The sequence below is a fragment of the Ciconia boyciana genome, chromosome 4 (genome assembly GCF_034638445.1).
Source record: "Ciconia boyciana chromosome 4, ASM3463844v1, whole genome shotgun sequence".
NCBI classification, from domain to species: Eukaryota; Metazoa; Chordata; class Aves; order Ciconiiformes; family Ciconiidae; genus Ciconia; species Ciconia boyciana.
This window is the reverse complement of record NC_132937.1, coordinates 60,932,405-60,952,908: the sequence shown is the minus strand read 5'-3', so window position 1 is coordinate 60,952,908 and position 20,504 is coordinate 60,932,405. Positions and strand designations below refer to the sequence as shown.

Sequence of the window (20,504 nt, the reverse complement as noted above, 5' to 3'; positions counted from 1 at the left end):
AACACTATGTATGTAGTATACTAGTCTATCTAATACTGTGAAGTTGCAAGTACCTCATCTATGATCATTAAGTAATTTCCTAACCTTTATTTCTTCAGCAATGTCCTCACCAAGAACTCCTGCATTTCTTTTTCATTATCATGCCTTCAGCTAACTGAGTTTCTAAACTATTTACAGATTTCTCTGTCTCATCACTTTTCTAACACTTGCTTTTGTGTTATATATCAGCTTTATGCTTTTTGGTGGCATCATACTTCTTTACAGTTTTCTAGCTGAGATGGGAATTTAAAACAAGATATGGGATTCTTAGCATGCAGGTATCCCATGAGGATCCTGTCATGCCGGTAGCTCTCATTAGCTCTTTCTCAAGCAGCAGATAATAGTGTTAGACAATGACCTATGGGGAGAAGAGCTCTCAGCCTTCTCAAGCATGATAATGTCTCCTCACAAAACTGACACATGATCAAATAAATAATTCTTTTTGGGAACATCCCCATATACATTTAGGAAGTGAGTATTTTGGATGTACTGAGTTAAAATGTTGACTATGAATAACAAAACATCCAAAATAATATAATTAGTGTACAATAAACAGAGCCTCAAATGAAAATTAATTTTGTAACTTAAAATACCTGTACACTGAAACTGAGTGAAGTTCTGACATAAGATGAACAGCTCAGAAAAACTAACCTGAGTCTGTCTTGCAGTAGAAGGAGACTGCTCCAACAAGTTAGAATTTTATAACATCCACCCATTTTCAATTTGCACACCAAACTGTGATAAACCTGTAGATTGTTGTCAGGCAATTGCATATACAAATTCTGTCTTTTCTTTGTTCTCAGTCAATCTAAATCACAGCTTTTTTCTTACTTCTTGATTTTCTTCTGCAGCTTATTTTAAACCTCTGTTTCCCAGGTTCAAAATGGTATAAGAGCTGAGTCTAAACTTAAATTTTCCCAGGTGAGTATGCCATCCACAGCTGGGAGGAGATGGTTAGGGAGAGGCTAAAATGAATGAGACAGTACAGACTCTACAGCAGGGCTTGCACTTGGACAGATTTAATAGCTAATAGTGGACCTGTTCTTGTGTGTACATATGTACTTCTTTGCTAACAGCTATGATTGCCTGGATAATGCTGTCTTACACAAAATAAAAATACTGGCGTAGTGGGTTAGCCATAGCTAACAGCCAAACTCCCACCCAGCCACTCATTCACCCCTCCATCAGCAGGTCTCGGAGAGAGAAAATAGGAGGAACAGGAATGAGAAGGCTTGTGGGTTGAGATGAAGACAGGAAGATTGCTTACCGATTAAAAGACAGTCTCGAATTGGGGAAAAATTATTTAATTTATTGCCAATTTAAAAAAAAATTAATTACTCTTTTGGGTAGTGGGGAACAAAAAGACAAACACTAAAACAACAGCACCTTTCCTCCCCCCCTTTTCCAGGCTTATCTTCACTCCTTCACTCCATACTCCTGTCCCTCACTGCTGAGTGGTGCAGGGACATAGGAGAGTGGTTTATGGTCAGTATATAGTAGTTTCTCTCTGCTGCTCTTTCATCCTCACAGCTTTCCTCTGATTCGGCATGGGCTCTGCATGGGCAGCAGTTCTTTCAGGAATATCCATCTGCTCCAGCGTGGGTCCTCCCTAGGCTGCAGTGTGGGTATCTGTTCCACCATGGAGCACCTCCTCCTTCTCCTCCTGGTGTTCCCTCTGCTCTTTCTCACTCTTTTGGTTCCCTTCTTTTCTGCCTGTCTGGCATTTTGTGCCCTTCCTTAAATATATTATCACAGAGGTGCCACCATCTTGGCTTGAGGGGCTCAATTGTTCCCTGCAGTGGGTCCACTGGAGTTGCTTGGAACCGGCTGTGTCCAGCATGGGGCAACCCTGGTCTCTTCTCACAGATGCCACCGCTGCAGTTACCCCCACCAAACCCTTGACACCTACACCCAATACAACTGAGCAAATATATTCTGATTTTAGTTATGTAAGTTTAATATAATATGGACAATACGCCACTCAGTTTTCTATCACTTCATCCTGCCCCACTCTGCCACCATGCTACCACCTGTGCAAGCTTCTTTTTTTCTGTAGTTGGCTCAACTCTGCATAATGATACAGCACCAGTGGGGGACAGGATACACTTGTCAACTACGTTTAGTAGAAACATTTGCATTGGTACATAGACTTCGGAAAAAATTCTGTTCTCTAAAGAGACATCAGGTTCTTGACTGCATTCTTAAAAGCTATTAAGAGTTGTCTTTTCTTGGAAGAAAGGTGTAGGTAAGCTAGTTGTGCATAAGTATCCCATTTTAGACCAATAAGACATGATGTTTCCCTACTTCGTATTTGGCTTCTACAAGCTTTCTGGAAGAGTAACAACATTTGGAAGTCTCCTGCAATCAGTATTGGATTATATATCCACAAGAACACCTGAAGAAGCATTCTTATGGTTTCTTTAATCTTTAGGCTGTTATCTGAGTTGCAGAATGAGGACAGCTGTCCTTATTTTTTCATTTGAGAAGTGTATTAATCTTACGGTTGATGCTGAGATCTTGTGGCTACATCTCACAGCACCCTAAAGAGAATAATTTGATTTAGATATCTACTTCAATAAAGTAGCTTTGGTTATGCATACATTATTCCCTTTGGAAGAAAGAAACTTGTCAGAATAAAATCAACAGATGAAACAGAAGTGAAGAAATAACTGGTAGAAACCACAGATAGCCACTTGGACAATTTGCCATACATACCTTAAAGTTTTGCAGTTCTGATCACATCTTTTAACAACTGTCCTGGTTTCAGCTGGGATAGAGTTAATTTTCTTCCTAGTAGCTGGTATAGTGCTGTGTTTTGGATTTTAGTATGAGAATAATATTGATAACATGCTGATGTTTTGGCTGTTGCTAAGCGGTGTTTACACTGGTCAAGGACTTTTCAGCTTCCCATGCTCTGCCAGGTGCACAAGCAGCTGGGAGGGGGCACAGCCAGGACAGTTGATCCACACTGGCCAAAGGGCTATTCCATACCGTATGACGTCATGCTCAGGGTATAAACTGGGGGGAGTTGGCTGGGGGGCAGCAGTCACTGCTCTGGGACTGGCTGGGCATCGATTGGCAGGTGGTGAGCAGTTGTATCACTGGGGTTTTTTTTCCCTTGGGTTTTGCTCCTCTCTCGCTCTCTTGTTGTTCTCCTTCTCATTACTACTACTACTACTACTATTATTATTATTATTATTATTATTATTATTATTATTATTATTATTATTATTACTACTACTACTACTACTACTACTACTATTATTATTTTGTTCCAATTATTAAACTGTTCTTATCTCAACCCACGAGTTTTCTTACTTCTGGTCTTCCGATTCTCTCCCTCATCCCACCGGGGGGGGGGGTGGGGGGGTGGTGAGTGAGCGGCTGGGTGGTACTGAATTGCTGACTGGGGCTAAACCACAACAACAGCAAGTGAGGTTTTGAGGTTGGTTTTTTTTTCATTTTCCAACTATAAGAACAATAATGTCCCCTTTTCCCCAGCTGAACTTTTCTTTTATTATCTAGCAGGCTTTAGTTATGGATGAAGAAGTATTTAGCCAGAAGGATCATGAACTGCAGATACTGCAGAATCAGATAAAGACATTACTACAGGAAAATCAAGAACAACTGGAATCTTTAAAGGAGGCTCAAGAAACACATAGATTACAGGTATTTTTCCTCTGGTACACATTACATATATCTGTATTGAACCATTGTTCTACTGTATGAATGCATTCATTATTTCAAGATAGGTCCCTCGGGATTTTTTTGGACATAACTACCTGTCAATCTTACGGGCATTTTCTTTGAATTAGAGCTGCATCACTTAATGAGTTGAGTTCATCTAGTGGATGAAGCACAACAGTGTGACTCCTGAAGTTTGTGTATCAGCCTAGCTGTGCCCACAGCCTTCCTGTATAACATGAGGTGAAATCATTCACCCTCTCCATGCTTCCTAAAGCATTACACGCACCCCTATTCCCAAATGTGCCAAGTAGCTTCAGGATGATTAATGAATTAGGATTTGAAAGGCCTTTAAAGATTCTTTAGAATCTAAAACAAGACTATAAAGATCGTATAGAATGCTTTAATTGAGAGGTTGTATGGAAACGTATTTTGTTATCGCTTTATTAAGGATTAGAGTAATGTTCCCTTTTGACTTTATAAGACAGAATTTCATCCTAATTTTCTGAGCATTTACTATTAGAGAAAACTGAGTGACATAGAGGAAACACTGCTTGCCTCCTTCCGTCTCTAGATCTTGTGCTTGCTAATGAAATTATGATGGGTAGTAAGTGTATAACATTTCAAAATCCAGGAGACCATAAATAGAATAGTTAATATTCTCCTGGTGCTGCCTGTCATGTGGATGATAGATGAATTATCTGACTTTTTAAAAGATAAAAGCATAAGCATGGCTAGCTAGTACTCTTCTCCTTATTCTACTTTTTCTCCTTTTTCCTCTTCTTTGCTGATGGCTTGGGGAGAGTCAATGAATGAAAGGTAAGTATACTAGTCATCCTCTTTTTCTTCCCTCTGTCACTTTCTTTCTTTTCTGTCACCTCTGGCTAGATTGATTTTTTTTTTTTACCTGTACAGCATAGTGTCAACCTATTACACTGAGATAATGCTTACATAAATTCTGGAGGATACAAGGTAGAGGTAATGTACACAAGCATTCACAGTGTAGGTAAAAGATCATTATTGTTCCAGTATCACAGACAGGAGAGAAGATGGAGAACTCTCAGGCACCATTTTGCTACTTAATCCACTAAACTGCCACTTTTATTTAGAAACATATAAAACAGGTAGAATAAAGAAAAGCAAAAACTTCTGTCAAATATTTTAAGTTGTATTCACGGGAATATGTGATACATGATAGAATAAGGATTTTAAATGTAGTATGTACTAGATAGTACATCGCATGTTTATACACATGTATTTATGTAACAGGTGTTGCGCTGTGGGGTTGTATTTACAAGGGTATCAGGGACAAAGAGTCTTAAAAGGGTTAAATAATAGCTTCAAGGTGGATCAGTTGGCATTTACTGCTTCCAAAATCATAACAAATATGGTATTCATATATATATTCTATTTCCTATGACACAGGAATATTATGTATTGTATTCCAACAAAATGTCAATTTGCAAGGCATTGTGTATGGAAGAAACTTGCAGTCTAAGAAAACAAGATATAAAGAATGAATAAAAATGTATTACTCAAAGTAGGAGAATGCAAAATATCTTTCATTGAATACTTTCGGTTTACTATCACTAGCTATTCTTCAACTTTCCTGTTGTTACTAGGCCAGATTTTAAAGGTACTTTGAAAATAATTGAAAGGAATAGAGGGAGTTGAAAATGGGTATAATCTTGGCCTTATGGATGGATCAATTTAGGTAAGATCAGTAGTTTTGAACAATGTACAGAGACTGCTGTAGGAGAAGCAGATAAGTAAGTTCTCAAAACTGGCATTACCAGCAAAGTTGAGGCTGGGTAGAAGAAAAAGAAGTAGCCTGTACAAGGATCCTGGGATCATGTACATGTTTATGTTTATTAATACAAATAATCTTTAAAGTGGAACTGCTCAAAGAGGAGGAGGAAGCCTGTATACATGTTTAATTAATTAGACTCAGGCAGTGTGCTTCATTTGAATATTGTTGTTGAATCCCCATTTTATTTCTCCATAAACACACATATAAAGCAAGCACAGGCTGATAAGTACGTTATCTCCTTCTCACTAGATGCCTAGATAAGCTAACGTAACTTACCTGGGGTAGGTCTTTCTGGACAAAAATGTGTCTAAAATTTATTGGAGGTGGGGGGGGAGGGCGTTAGATTAATGATATGGCATAGAATTTTCATTTTGTTGCAGTATTTCTGCAACTGCAGAAGAATTTAGGGTCAGTGAGTGATTTACAACATTCATGACCTTTGTAAGGAATTTAGAAATGGTGAATATGATACAGAGCTCATGATCAGCAACAGTTTTGCTTTGGTTTTTTTTCCCCATGAGAATGAGAAGATGGTGGAACAGCAAATGCTTATTGATCACCTAAAAGAAAAATTAGAGAAGTTTACAGATGTGAAAACTTTGGACTTCTCAAGTTCTTGTGAAGATGGGCCAGCTGTTGTGGCATCTGCAAGGAGGCCATACAGTGTCCCACTCACAAAGAGTCTGCTACACTCCCTTCACCCACCTTCAGGGACAGAGACCCGAAAGGTAAGGTCTACCCAAACATTACTTTTTTTTCCCTTTACATTGTAATGGTTGTAGTTCAATAATTAGACTTGACATTGACAAATTATGGTGGCTTTCTCAGATGCTGTTTATATTCCCATTGAAGACTCTGAAAAATTACTTTTTGATGTCTTGCAACATATGCTATGCCACAATTGTCCAAAATGTTCAGGCTTAAAATTATCACTTACAAGTGCTAAAGCTGTAGTTTTTTCTGGTGTTTTCCTGGGGTTTTTGAAGGTTCAGATATGAAGCATTATCAAAAACGAATGATTATGCTTACTGACATATTGAATATGTTGGATAATGAGTTGCTAACAGTGCCTTCTTTCACATTTGGAACAAGTGCTCTAAGCTCTTGCAAAACCTTTTGTTACAAAAGTATTCAGAGTTATTATAGAAAACCTCTGTGATTTTGCTTACAAGCTCAGGTGATGACAGACTTCTAAATTGAAATATTTTTTAGGTATCAGTAAAGAATTGCTAAATTGTTAAGTGTTTTTACCCACCACTTTTTTTGTGTGTTTTTTGATAGGTGTATACCAGCCCCCCTGCCTTCTCCCTAGCCCGGGTAATGGCAGAATTCCGTGCTCGCAGCCAGATGATACTGAGCAACATAGAAGATCAGGATGAAGTCCTTCACTGCCACCTCTCTGATCAGAGCGATGAAGAGGAAGAAAATACAAGCAACAAAAACAAAACCTCATTTAAGTAATTTTTTTGTTATTCTTTAATTTTTGTTACAGCCAAATGTATGGCAAAGGTAGTATTACTGCCTATTCCTGCCATAATATGAGACCATTTGTGATGTTACTTATGGTAAATTTATGGGACCAACTGGGCATATTACAAAATAAGTTTAATAAACATAGGTTTTTGATTTAATAAAGATTGCATAATCCTTTTTTGGGGGCCAGAATCTACTATGAAGACTGGGGGGGTTGGGAGGTGGAGAGTAGATGGGAAAGAAGGTACAAATGCTTATGTGAGTTTGGGATTCTTCTCTGTTAAGGTCACGTACTTTGCATGAAGCTTAAAGAAGAAAAATCCTTGTGTGTTCAGAATGTAGCATGTTTTTCATTCTTCCTTAGGCATTCCATAAACCGAACATGGACACAAAAACAGGCTTGTCTGTGCTTTCTTCCTGATCTAAGTGACATGAAGTGTCAAGTAGACAAGTCGGGTTTATCCAACAAATCTGCGCTACAGACTGACACAACCACAGGTAAAATGGAAGTCATGAGAGCAAATCTTATTACAGTATCAGAATATGCAAGAATGTCTTTAGCACATGTAATTATTTTTCCCAGCAAAATAGGTGTATTTGATACAAATGTTTTTTGGTTATAGTTCAATGTAGGTGTTTGAGATTCTCTTCTTCCCCTTTCTGAAACTGATGTCAGTGACCTTAATGTTTAAGTAATACTTATTAGCCAGAAAGCACTTCACACATCAAAAAGCTGTTTAGATATAAATCTTTAGTACTGCTTCAATGAAAGAAAATAGATGGTATTATCTTATCAGAGATGCACTGAAATGCTTTCAGGACTATTTTTTCTCTCACTTAGGGTCTTGAAATGCTAGTGCATGCCATCCTTTCTTTTCCTGTTTAGACACATGGCAGGGAAAAGACTCTTTGCTCTATTCCCTCCTTTTGATTCTTTTACTTCATATGGAAGAACTCCACACATACAACGTTCCAGAGCACTATCTTTTGGATACAGGATGTATTCCAGATTTTTTATCTCCATATTGCTTTGTTTTCTTTCAAGGTGAAGAGATTGACAGCCTCCAGAAAAGTCATGTTTTTAACATGCAGAAGTTAAAGAATTCAGAGTTGAGACTCACTAAGGCCAAGCAAAAAATGAGAGAACTTGCACTTAATATCAAAATGAAAGAAGAACTTATTAAGGAATTAGTAAGAACAGGTAACTGGCTACTGTAGGGAAAATTGGAATGAAGAAGTTCAGAAACAAAAGAAAAGGCACAAAACTTCTGAAGTCCTGCATGTCTTAGTTTTTATGAAATTATCTTATGCAAGAATACTTTTAATAACTTAAAGATTCATAACTTTCATTAATTACTTGCTATGATTGCACTGAAGGGAGTAAATTTTGATTACATTTGCTATGATATGCAAATGTATTTGTTAAATATTTTTTGTGCTTTGCTGATTATTGCTTTTATCCACCAATAGTGTAATTTTTCATGTATGCTCAGTGCTACTGATCTCTTCGTGGACATGTATTTGTCACATGGTGTCTGGGATAGGAGAGAAGATACATCACTGTGCTGGGAATGTAAGCATTCCCAGCACTGCAGTAGAGAAGCAGGAGTCAGAAGAGGATGAGGGAAAAGGTCAGTGTCCCTGTTAGCCTACATCACTTACACATCTGTCCTGGTATATATATGCCTGCCAGAAACTAGCCTTATGATGACAGTAAGGATCTCTTTGCTCAACCCCTTCAATCACATTCTTCTCCTGTGCATACCTTCTCTTGAGGTTGTCTTTTGGCACTGAGAAAGATTCTGTGCCCCGCAAAATAGTACTTTGGGAAAGATCGCCCAAACAGGCAAGTCAGAGAGTAGAAACACAATCCAAAAAGTTATTTACTGATTATTAAGCTGAAAGTTGAGTAATAAATAAACAGCATATTCTTCTGGAAAAAGCAACATTTATGAAATACAGGAGAGCCATTTTGGCAAAAACTACAGTAGGCAGAAGAATTTCACTTTATTTGGCACTCACATGGCACTTTATTTGGTGACATCAGGTGACTCATGAAGAATTCAGATTTAAGACTCCTTCCTTTATCTCTATTTCAGAGTTAAAAAGGAACTGTATGTTCCTTTAGGGTTGGAAAATTTCTCAGAAATTATTGGTCTAGCCAAATGAAGTAAGTAATGATTCAACTACAGAATTCAGTATTACATTTCAACTGATTATCCTGCTGTTTTTAAGCTATTTTGATATCATGTCTTTAAGGTAAGGATGCGCAGTCTGTAAGCAGGCAATATTCTTTGAAGATAACTAAACTGGAGCAAGAATCTGAGCAGGCCAAAATGGAACTGGCTGAAACACAAAAGCAGCTTCAGGAGCTGGAGAGTAAGGAGCTGAGAGACGTTCCTGAGAAAGCCAAGTTACAAAAAGAGTTCCGGAAGAAGATGGATGCAGCTAAGTTGAAAGTACAGGTATTTCTGACCTGACCATTAAGATTTGCAAATCTCTGTCTCACCATCACCTTTGAACCTTAACACTCTGCTTGTAAAACTCTCACAAGTTTTACACATTGGAAGCGGGTTGGATTGAAGTAGCTAATGAGAAACTTAATACTATTATACTCAGAATGCTATTTAACATGTATGTAGTTAGATACATACAGTATTTTCTTGGCAGATAGGAAACCAAGAAAGGAGTGGGTGATAGGAGATGCTCATACACCATTGTATGTAGTATCATAAAAGAACCTACACAAGGAGACCATTACAAGTCTATTACCTGCCATAAATAAAATCAATGTTTTTATGAAAATACTATATAAATTCCAGCTCTAAGTAAATCACTGTGATGGTTTGCAAGACGAGGCCCAATACAGTCATATTTGTTTGGTACTGACCTACTTTTAAGTTCTGCTATACCTAAGTTTAAAATCTGTGTAGGGCCAGCTTAGGTACCCTGTGCCTCTTGGTCCTAGAATGCCAGGTCAGACAAGTGCTGTACAGAAAGAGGTAGCTGGCTTATTGACTTGAGCTCAGGACCAGCATTCTGGCACCATTATGTCTGTGGACATTTTCCAGAGCTGTGATTTCTGTTAGATTTTACTACTTTCATTGTATTGCCAGGCATGAACCATATCTTTACCTTTTCATGTTGCTTAATTCTGCCTGTGCCAACTTTACCAGATAGCTCAGAAAACACAGAAATAATGAGTGATCATTTGGGCAGAAGTTAGTAAGTCTTGCTAACTCTAAGAATTCAGTGAAATAAAGAATGAAGCTGAGTCATATTTTACTTTTAAGTTTTCCTGCTATTAAGCTGAAATTTGCTATTAACATTCAGGCTTTACAGAAGAAGCAGCAAGACACTAAGAATCTGGCTTCATTATCGAACCAAAGTGAGAGACAAGCAACAGAACTTGAGCAGAATGTGGCTCAGATGAAGCATCAGCAGACCCAGCTACAGAAGAGACTGTGTGAGGAGAGCGAAAAAAAGAAGCAACTAGAAGCAGAGATTCAGCGGGACCAGCAACAAATTAAAGTAGGATTCTTCCTATCTCTTTATGACAAAGAATGAGATGAGCCAATAGTGCCTCTGCTTCCCCAAAGACAATAAACTATACTGCCAGGCTTTCCATAGTTTTAAGTAATGGCTTTCTTGACAAATGCACTGAAGAAATTGTCTATAAACATTTTCACAGAAATCTTCAGTTTGCCTTTCTCTTCAGCTTTTTTTGTTTGTTTGTTTTATTATGTGATGTCTAACCCTGAATTGCAATTTTACATGTAAATTTAAGGGTCAGTATTTCACAGAATCACAGAATCATATAGGTTGGACAAGACCCTTAAGATCATCAAGTCCAACCGTAAACCTAACACTACCAAGACCACCACTACACCATGTCCCTAAGCACCTCGTCCAAACGTCTTTTAAATACCTCCAGGGATGGTGACTCAACCACTTCCCTGGGCAGCCTGTTCCAATGCTTGACAACCCTTTCAGTGAACAAAGTTTTCCTAATATCCAATCTAAACCTCCCCCGGCTCAACCTGAGGCCATTTTCTCTCATCCTATCACTTGTTAACTGGGAGAAGAGACCGACCCCCACCTCTCTACAACCTCCTTTCAGGTAGTTGTAGAGAGCGATAAGGTCTCCCCTGAGCCTCCTTTTCTCCAGGCTAAACAACCCCAGTTCCCTCAGCCGCTCCTCATAAGACTTGTGCTCCAGACCCTTCACCAGCTTTGTTACCCTTCTTTGGACATGCTCCAGCACCTCAATGTCAAGGTTATTGACACCTCAATTTCAGGTTATATACTTGTGTGGACTCTGACATTAAATGCATTTAAAAACAGACTGACTGAGGCTGGAAGAATGGGGGTTTTTGTTTGTTTATAGGAACTTCAGCTGAAGATGGAGCAACAACAGAAGATCCTTAAACGTAAGGATAAAGAGATTGCTGCGTTTAAAAAGAAGAAAAATAACTCAGTGGGAACTTCACAGAAGCTACAGGTAGCTAATCTATTCCGAATCTGTGTGGGCCCTTAAAAAAAAATTCTTTCTTCATCCGTAGCCATCTTTGTAAAGTGTTGAGAAGAAGAGTATTCCATCATAGTTTTGTCTTTTTTGCTGTAGGAAAAATTGGGAGTATAGTCTAGCAGCTCTCGTACTCTTTTTGAATGAAGGAAAAGAGAGGCTCTAATGTCTTTTCTTTCTATGATTTGTCAGAGATGCTGATTCAGAGACCTCAGAATTCAACCGGTTAGGTTGTCTGCTAGGTTTGAGGGTGATCCTCATGAGCTCTGTTATAAAAGTTCCAGGGTTTATTTGTTTTTTTGTTTTCCCCTCTGATATAAATGACAGAGATCTATGGTTTTGGTTGTTCCTAACAGGGTTAGAAAAGTAAGTGTCCTATGCAGCAGTGCCACATACATTATTTCAGATGTGGACATTGGAACATGGGCGTTTCATGAATTACCCAAAGTCTTTAGAGGTGAAAATAAATTTTGGAAGTTAAATAAAGGCAACTTTTTAGCCTTAGCACGAATATATCCACTGATAAACTGTGGCTTCAGAACAAATTTATAATAGACTGTGCTAGCAGGATCAGTGCTCTCATTTACTGTCTTTCTTTCTGTCAACATCATAATTCCTTGTCACTTAATGTTTTTCCACAAATAGTTGGTCTTGGGGCAAATATAATGCAATGACAATGGGCTAGATGAATTCTTGTGGTACCTTCCAAACCTAGGTGCTGTGATTATATAGAAGACATCTATTTATATAACTGGTCTTAGAAAAATAATACATTTCATTAAAGGCATCTGATGCAAATTCATTTATACAAGATGTAGCAGTGTAACATTGCTGAGCCTCTTTTTAAGTCAGTCCGATTTCTGTATTATTCTGAGTCAAGGTTTTTTTTCAGAATTAATGTTAACATTGGAAATGTCAATTTCTTCTACAGTTTTATCAGTTATTCTAAAAAAGGATAACGATAATCATAAAATTCTGCCCCAAAATGTCCTGGTTAATGCTCTCTGAATCTCTATTTAAACTTTAGAAATTAGAAGAGCAAAAGAAATGGCTGGATGAAGAAATGGAAAGAATTCTCCAACAGCACCAACAGTTAGCAGAACTAGAAGAAGATTTAAAGAAAAGAGAAGCCATTGTAGCCAAAAAAGAAGCACTATTGCAAGAGAAAAGCCACCTGGAAATCAAGAAACTGAGATCTAGCCAGGTGATTTAAGAAAAAACATGAAACTCACCACAGTTATAGTGCTGACTGAAAGGGGGTGGGGGGGGAGGCAGATAGCAGAAGAGGCTCAAGCCATGTAACCTCTGTCTCTACCACTGCCATGAAGTTATTGTTTGGCTTGAGCAAATCAACATTTAAAATGTGAATAACACAGAATAGTAATTTTTATTCACTTTTTCTCCCCAAAATTCCAACAACAAAACAAAACAAAAAAATCTGAACTGTGGAGTTGTGTTATTGCAGAGCACTAAATAATATGCTATCTAAAAATGACTCAGTCCTTTTGCAAACTAGAGAGCATGACAGGAAAGCATTTTGCATTATTTATTTTTCAGTAGCAAAAGTGAATAGAAATTGCAGTATCATTGTCACTTATAATGACTAGCCCCTTTAATTTTTAGTATGTAGAAAACTGCATGTTGAGCATTTTTGTTTTCTTTCATCTTTTGAGTAAATAGTAAATGTTATGGTAGCTCTCTACTCAAAATAAATGGGCTCCCATTGCAAGAAGCAATGCACTTTCACTGCAGAATGTGATGGTCTCACCTACATTTTTCTTACTGGAAGGAGTATCTCAGTTTTATATCTATGGTTGCTGTGTTTTTTTTAGGCTTTAAACAAAGATAGTATGAAATTGTCTACTCGCTTAAGTATGCTGGATCAGGAACTGTGTGATAAAGGTATGCAGCTTCAGGGCAGCACCACTGAAGACAAGACAGACATTTTGGAAAAAATTCAGGTTCTCCAGACAGAAAGGGATCAGCTGCTCAGAAGAAGAAATAGTGTGGATGAGAAACTGCAAGATGGTAAAGTGTTGTCAACTGAAGTAAGTAAGCGCCTCCAAGATAAATACAGGTTTTAGGTAGTGTTGTATAATGAAGTGTTCCAATCAGAACCTCAAATGTCTCCAAATATTAGATAAGCTAGAACCCAGGAACTGAGGTTGGGTACTTTTGTAAATAGCAATGTTAAAATACTGCTATGGTAGCACTACTGACGTACCAGTGAACAAAGTTTATGTTCAGAGAGACTTAATTCAGCTAGTGCCTTGACAAACTCCACTGGCCTAAGGATCATATAATCAGAAATAAGGGAATTAGAAGTTCATCCGTTTATCATAGGCAGATATTTTAATGTCAGGACATAGAACAAGGCAATGTACTCACATAGTGATGCCCCTTGATTTTCTTCATAGGATTTTGTGAAAAAGCAAACTTCACCTGAAGGCCTCCATATTTTTACAGCAAAAATAAGTCATATTACCTGGATGGTCCACCCTTGAGTTGATCAGTATAATTACGTTGAAGATATAATGAATTCCTATAAAACGCAGAGATTATTTTTAGGTCTTGATAAGCAGTATGGGCATGTGGCTGAGGTGGTAATGTGCCAGAAAGAACCCTACTTGTCTCACTCTTCTGCAGTGCTTCAGGCCATGCATTTCTGCGACTTCCCTACACAAGTTAAAGTCATCAAACTCCTTACTGACCTGATTAATTCATTAATCCAACAGAAAACTAGCACAACCAAAAAAATAATAGTAGAATTCAAACTGTGGGGAGGATGAGGGAAGGATAAAAAGGGAAACATGACTTCTGTTTTTGTGATGAACCATTTGATCAACCATTTATCATGGCAGGGGTACTATGGCAGAAAAAGACAAATGTTCTATATTTGTACTCTACCTCTTATTTTTCCCATTCCATTGTCTGTACGGCTACTAGTTTGTCTTGCCCTTAAGTTTAGTTTCACTCTTGAGAATGAAGTTAAAGAATGTCTTATGTATAGAAAGATTAGTTCTACACTTCCTTTTTAAAGATCTCAGTCATGTGTTTCGCTGTAGGAAGAACATGTCCTTTTCCAGCTGGAAGAAGGAATTGAAGCCCTGGAGGCTGCTATTGATTACAAGAATGAAAGTATTCAGAATCGCCAGCACTTGCTTAGGTCATCTTCTCAGATTCTTTCACAGAGCGAGAATAATGTAATAGGAAAACTAATTTCCCTATCTGCTGCAGAGCTCAGAGCTATCCTCTTCAAATATTTCAACAAGGTTTGTTTTGGCTAATGAATAATATTTGATCCTATTTTCTGTTACTATTCTAGATCATGAAATGAAATGGTGTCAAGAAATAAAAATAAATTTAACAAGCTTTTGGTGAAAATCTCTTCAGGTTACATACATCTGCTATTAATTCAGATATTTTTAATTTTTACATTAACCTAAATAGGATACCTGTGTGTTAACTTTGTATATCTTGTCTTGGGGTCATTAGCGTAAAAGGTGCTGCCAATGTGGAAATTTCCTTGCTCCTTTCCAGTGCTCTGTGTTGCTAACTTTTGGAGCAGCAACATATTTAAATAGTGGTGTCATATTGAAAATCTTCCCTACTGCAGGCTTCAGAAAGCTCAGGCTAGTATTCCTATTTTTTTCTAAATCCAGTATAAACTCTTTTTGCATACACTGCTTGCAGTGTGTACAGCCAAATACTGAAGAATCATACTTACATCTGGAAACATAAAAATGAAATGCATTAGGACATGGTGTGTCTTTGTGATTTTGGGTGAACCTTGGGTGATTTCATGAGCAAGTTCTCTGTGGGATGCAAGTTGGAAGTTTTCCACAATCAGGAAAACATTGTTGCTTCAGTTTAAATTCTGCACAGGTTATCAAAAAAATCCATTTGTCCATGTGATCAAAATGTACAGAGCTCATTTCTAAAGTGTGAACTTGTAGCAGCAGGCAAGTCTGTTTCCAATATAAGCTTATGGCTTATAGAGACCATTGCTTTTGTAGGCTTTAATCTATTAAGCAGAAAGGTAAAAGCTTTTATGAAAAAGGTTAGCTAAATCAAAACAAATGTATTTATTTCTTAGATTGTTGGCCTACGTGAGTCTGAACGTAAACTACAACTGCAGATTGAAGAACAGGAAATGAAGGTCATAGACCAGGAAAACATAATACGTGAATTAGAATCTGCACTTGAACACGTCAAGTTGCAGTGTGACAGGCAGCTAACCCGACAACACAAAGAACATGAGAAAAAAATACAGTTAATATTGCATCATTTCAAAGGTATTTGCTTCTTGGGGGGGATTGTACAGCAAGTATTATCTTCAGTCACTACTGAGAAATACTACATTCCAACTGAAAAACAAAGAATAAGGTTCAGAGATATATTTTGGCTGTCACTAATTTTGATGTTGTTTAGGATGCTGAGGAACAGACACATGGTGTCTGTATGAACAGAAAATTGAGTATTTTTTTAAAGCATAAGGTAAAGTAAAGATACCGGTCCTGCTGATCTTGATCTTCTAAATACTCCTATTAAAACTGACAAGCGGGGTTGGCATGGCCTTTTTGATCCTACGTCATAGTAGTTAAAATGTACACGCTGCAAGCAAAGTGTCAGCAAGATACAAGACATATTCTGTCTAGTTGGGCATGTCATTTTTGGCACAGAGATATTTGGTTCTTAAACTAGTTTTCCTTGTCCTAGAACAAGATGGTGAAGGTATAGCAGAAACCTTGAAAGGGTATGAAGTAAAAGTCCAGCAACTGGAAAAAGACTTATTTTTCTATAAGAAAACCAGCAGAGAGCTGAAGAAGAAATTGAAGTGCCTCTTTGGAGAGTCATCCCATCAATTATTGGCATCCACTAAATGTAAGTATATTATCTTCAGATATTTATGCAGTTGTCAATAGACCATTTGAAGGGTGGTGAACACACAAAAGTATATCAGATAGACATAAAAATCATATTTTTACTGAACTAACTGTTCTTCAGGAATATATTACACCTCTCCCCGAGTTTCAAAGGAGAAACAACATTGGTTTCTAGCTGTAGCAGTGGTATACCAGTGGTTTAAATTCTTGTTCTGTTTTCTCTGGATTCTAACATAATTTCAGCAACTACAACCTCAGACTGTTGTGGTTAAGAAAAAGGAATTTTACTATCTGAAAGGGTCTAAATGACATTGTAACTAACAGCTTTGTGATATGCCATGCTTTTAGGTAGGCTGCTCCCAGCACGTGATTTCATAAAAGTTACTTACTGGGAGATTGTCAGTGAAGAATTCCATACTTTCAGTTACTAACTTACTTTAGTTACTTACTTACTAAGGCTAAAAGAGAGGATTTATACACTTGTAGGAAAAAAAGAACTTTCTAATGTGATTCTGTGCTTTGACACAAAAAACCCAAAAACCAAACCAACAACCAACTGCTACGATAAGTTTTTAATTGTTACATGTCCTACTTGCCAGAATCCAAACCTGCAATAGAGCTATTCAGGTGGAGAAGAAAAGAAGATTCAATTTCTGTCACTATTGTGCTTGTCTCATGCCTCTCGATGCCACCACCAGTACTTCATATGCACAATACAGCCTTCTTGGCCCTGTGTTTCTTCTTAAGGCTCAGCATGACCGGTTCTTCCTCCAACGGATGCTTCTGTTTCCTTCCACTTGGGCAGTGCCATGCCTTCCTAACACATAGATGCTGATCACATACCTGCTGCTCCCCCAGTGAATTAGGGCTCAGCCCTTGCCCTCTAGACAGGATCATGAGCCAACACATTCATTACTATAAAGTACACTGTCAAACTGTGAACATGAATATTCTTGAGGTTGGATCATAAACAAGCATGAGAAAGACTATTCTGTGTCTAGTATACAAAGAAGCATATAGTTCAGGACATGTAGCCGTGTGGGGAAACACTCATCCTAGCCAAATAGTAGCAAGGAGAATAAGGGAGAAGATCCCTGTGAATTTCCAGCTTTTTCAAATACATATGTTCGTAAGTTTTATAAGAATTTAGTTCTGTATTTAGTTATTTTTCTTTTAAATACACGTTGAGGCATGCTGCACTACAATGTAGTAAAAACACTTTATAATTTGTTGCTGAGCTTTAAAAATAATAAAAGCCCTGTGTGTACATTACAGTCAAATTTGCGGAATGTGTTTTGTGTGTTGTGCTAGTGTAATTGCTGACTGTTTTTCAGTACATGAATAATTTCATATTTGACAGTCATGGTTCAGTTGTTTTAAGACCGCCTACCAGGATACATTACAAGTTAGAACGGTGAGGCTTGTATTACCAGCACCTAGTCAGAGGAAAGTAACAGCTAATACCTCTGATGTTTTTGTAATGACAAACTTTTTAACAGAAAGAGCAAAATGTGAGGTGCTGATAATTTTTTACCACGTTCACACTACAGGTTACTGATGCTGTAGAACCGTATTGACTAACTAATATTTCTTGATGGCAGGCACTCAGAAGAGTTGTAACTTTTAGCTACTTATCTCCTGATAAATTTCATTTTAGGTAACAGTTCTGGTGACAAGGCATCCAGTCAAGATGAAGCAGAAGTTGCTTCTGAAGAATTCAAGTCAACACTTAACCCTGAAACCAATAGTCGACCAGGGAAAATAAAAGAAACAGACAGAACAAGTATTTTAAGAGCACAGCAGAATTCATACAAGCTTGGAGAAGAGGTTTCAGAATTTGTGTGCAACAAAGAATGTTTGTCGAGCACTAGTGATGACAAAACAGGAACAGATGAAGTTCAGCCTTCAAAATCTCATCCTCAGCTACCTTCTGTCACCCAGAGCGGGGAAACCGTAACACAGTTTCAAGGAGTAACTCCAGTAAAACTGTCTCGCCGAGAGCTACGTCATATTCCTCCCTCCGAATTATCTTTGAGGCGCTCAAGCCTTGGAGTTGGTGTCAGTTTTATTGCTCCAGATTCCATCGAAATGGACAAAAAGCCTAGTGTCACTAAGACATAGTTACTCTTCATTGCATATTTAATAGCTGTTGCTACTGAAGCAACTGTATTAGATTTCTTTGTTCATGGTCTGGTTAAGTATCAACCATGGGTAAATGAATAAGCGTTCTTCAGTTTATTGCTCAGTATCAAGTCGTTAGGTGTTATGCTCACACAGTTTCAGTGAATCTGAGATGGATTTTAATTAACACAGTATCTAAGAATTTTAATTCAAAGGCCTTTTAACATCGAAAAAATTATTTGTATCAGTTTGGTTTTTTTGCAGTAACTTCAAAAAATATACATTTTTTTCAAAAATTGCACTGTGAAGTGCGCTGCACTTGTGTAACTTAGGTTTCCTAGAACAATATTGTACTTCACTTTCTTGGGTCAGAAACAATAACAAACTATTAATTTATTTGGATATATAGCTAGAAAATTTAGTTGCCAGACTGTCATCTAGTATTGGTAATGACTGGCTTCTGTACGCTTTTTATCTAAAAACATTTTATACGATCCATGTTTGAGATCAAAATCGGTACCTAAAGCCTGAAAAGAAACATAAAAGTACTTACTTTTCTTTTTTTCTTCTTTACAGCTTATTTATGAAATTAAGAGAGTTGCTTATTTCACTTTGGTTTTGTTTGTTGGACTTTTAAAGAATTGCACCTGGCAACTCAAAGTGTGATATTTATTTCTGTACTACTAAAATGGAAAAAAAACAGAGGACCAGATTCAGCATCCTCTAGGTAAGCCAGATGGACCAATAATATTATTTATACTAGTCATGTCCTTTCACAGGCAAATTATTCTTCTGGATTCCATGTCTGCTTCAGAGCAAGGACTACACATATCCTTTGGTTTACTCTATACTGTTGTTGGTAATGCATTCAGGATGAAAAGCAAATCTTTTTTGTAAGAGGACAGCGGTCACTAAGAAGCATACACTTAACAGCTGCACAAACTTGAAGGCAGAGACCAGATTGTCCGCATTTCCATGAGATTAACACTTCTAACCATAACGCTCTCCTACATAAAAAGTGGCAGTACTGAAAGTAAGGTTAGTTTTGTTTTAGTGGTGGACTTCAGCCAGTCATGTTTGAAAATGTTGTCTTAGATTATTAGGGGTACTTAGAAAAGGCATTTTTGCTTCTGCTGTTGTCTAGGCAAGGTCTTGTGTATAGCATGTGTGGCTATAGGTATAAAAGAACTGCATTTTTCCATGCTGCAAGCACAGTCCAAATCTGTCCACGTTATGAAGATGCTATTACAGCATGATAAATGGACTTACTGTCTTGTGGCACATTTTAAAATTTTCTGAGTAGACTGCAAAATATTTCACTCTAATCCGACAGATAAACCACTTAACATGTCAAATGATTGTATCTTTCAGAATTGTACCTAATTATTACCTATTGTTCAGCTGAATTGTGAGATAAGGATTGGGGTCTTTCTTGATTGTTTTTGGATTGGGCTCGATTGTTTTTACTGTCATGGAAGTACTGAGTCTTTACTGTTAAGTTGAATATTAGCGTATATATAATTTACTTAATGTTTCTAGTCAAAAAGCAATAAATAGAAACAAGTAAATAGTTTCAGATGTGTAGTTATTTACTACATCTCCGTATTAAGCAAAGGAATTGTTGAAGGCATTTCTTCTCAAGATAATACTGAGCATTATCATACACCTCATACTACCCTATAAATAAACATGAATTCCTCTTCTTTTGAAGTTTCCACAAATGAAAAACCTGTTCTTTATGTATGCAAAATACGCAAGGGAAAATGTAGGAAAGTACAACTCAGTCACTAGTAGATGTCAGCTGGTGCTCTGGAGGTTGCTGTAGCTGTGACACTCCAGATTAAGTAGTCATTCAACCATTAGATCCTGTATGCCATATGTACCCATTTCAAGACATAACTACAACGTCACCTAACGCTAAGGTAGGTAAATACATCAGATATGTTTGTGATCTTTGGAGAAGTGG

The 20,504-nt window shown here is 37.5% G+C and overlaps 1 protein-coding gene across 4 annotated transcripts in view; it reads left to right on the top strand.

The window, feature by feature from the left end:
- The window catches only part of KIF27 (kinesin family member 27), a 30,966-nt gene extending 10,922 nt beyond the window's left edge, over positions 1-20,044 (top strand). For 2 of the 4 annotated variants that reach the window (XM_072859200.1, XM_072859201.1), the window contains exons 5-19: positions 3,565-3,708; positions 6,055-6,261; positions 6,815-6,990; positions 7,371-7,504; positions 8,052-8,207; positions 9,266-9,471; positions 10,340-10,537; positions 11,394-11,507; positions 12,559-12,735; positions 13,364-13,579; positions 14,597-14,803; positions 15,628-15,826; positions 16,251-16,415; positions 18,075-18,469; positions 19,115-20,044. In XM_072859200.1, coding sequence (XP_072715301.1) covers positions 3,565-3,708; positions 6,055-6,261; positions 6,815-6,990; positions 7,371-7,504; positions 8,052-8,207; positions 9,266-9,471; positions 10,340-10,537; positions 11,394-11,507; positions 12,559-12,735; positions 13,364-13,579; positions 14,597-14,803; positions 15,628-15,826; positions 16,251-16,415; positions 18,075-18,469; positions 19,115-19,204 — 2,784 coding nt within the window. In that variant the 3' untranslated portion in view covers positions 19,205-20,044. Of the gene's footprint in view, positions 1-3,564; positions 3,709-6,054; positions 6,262-6,814; positions 6,991-7,370; positions 7,505-8,051; positions 8,208-8,499; positions 8,638-9,265; positions 9,472-10,339; positions 10,538-11,393; positions 11,508-12,558; positions 12,736-13,363; positions 13,580-14,596; positions 14,804-15,627; positions 15,827-16,250; positions 16,416-18,074 lie in introns of all 4 variants that reach the window. The other 2 variants (XM_072859202.1, XM_072859203.1) reach the window with 2 other exon arrangements.
- The last annotated feature ends 460 nt before the right edge of the window (positions 20,045-20,504 follow it).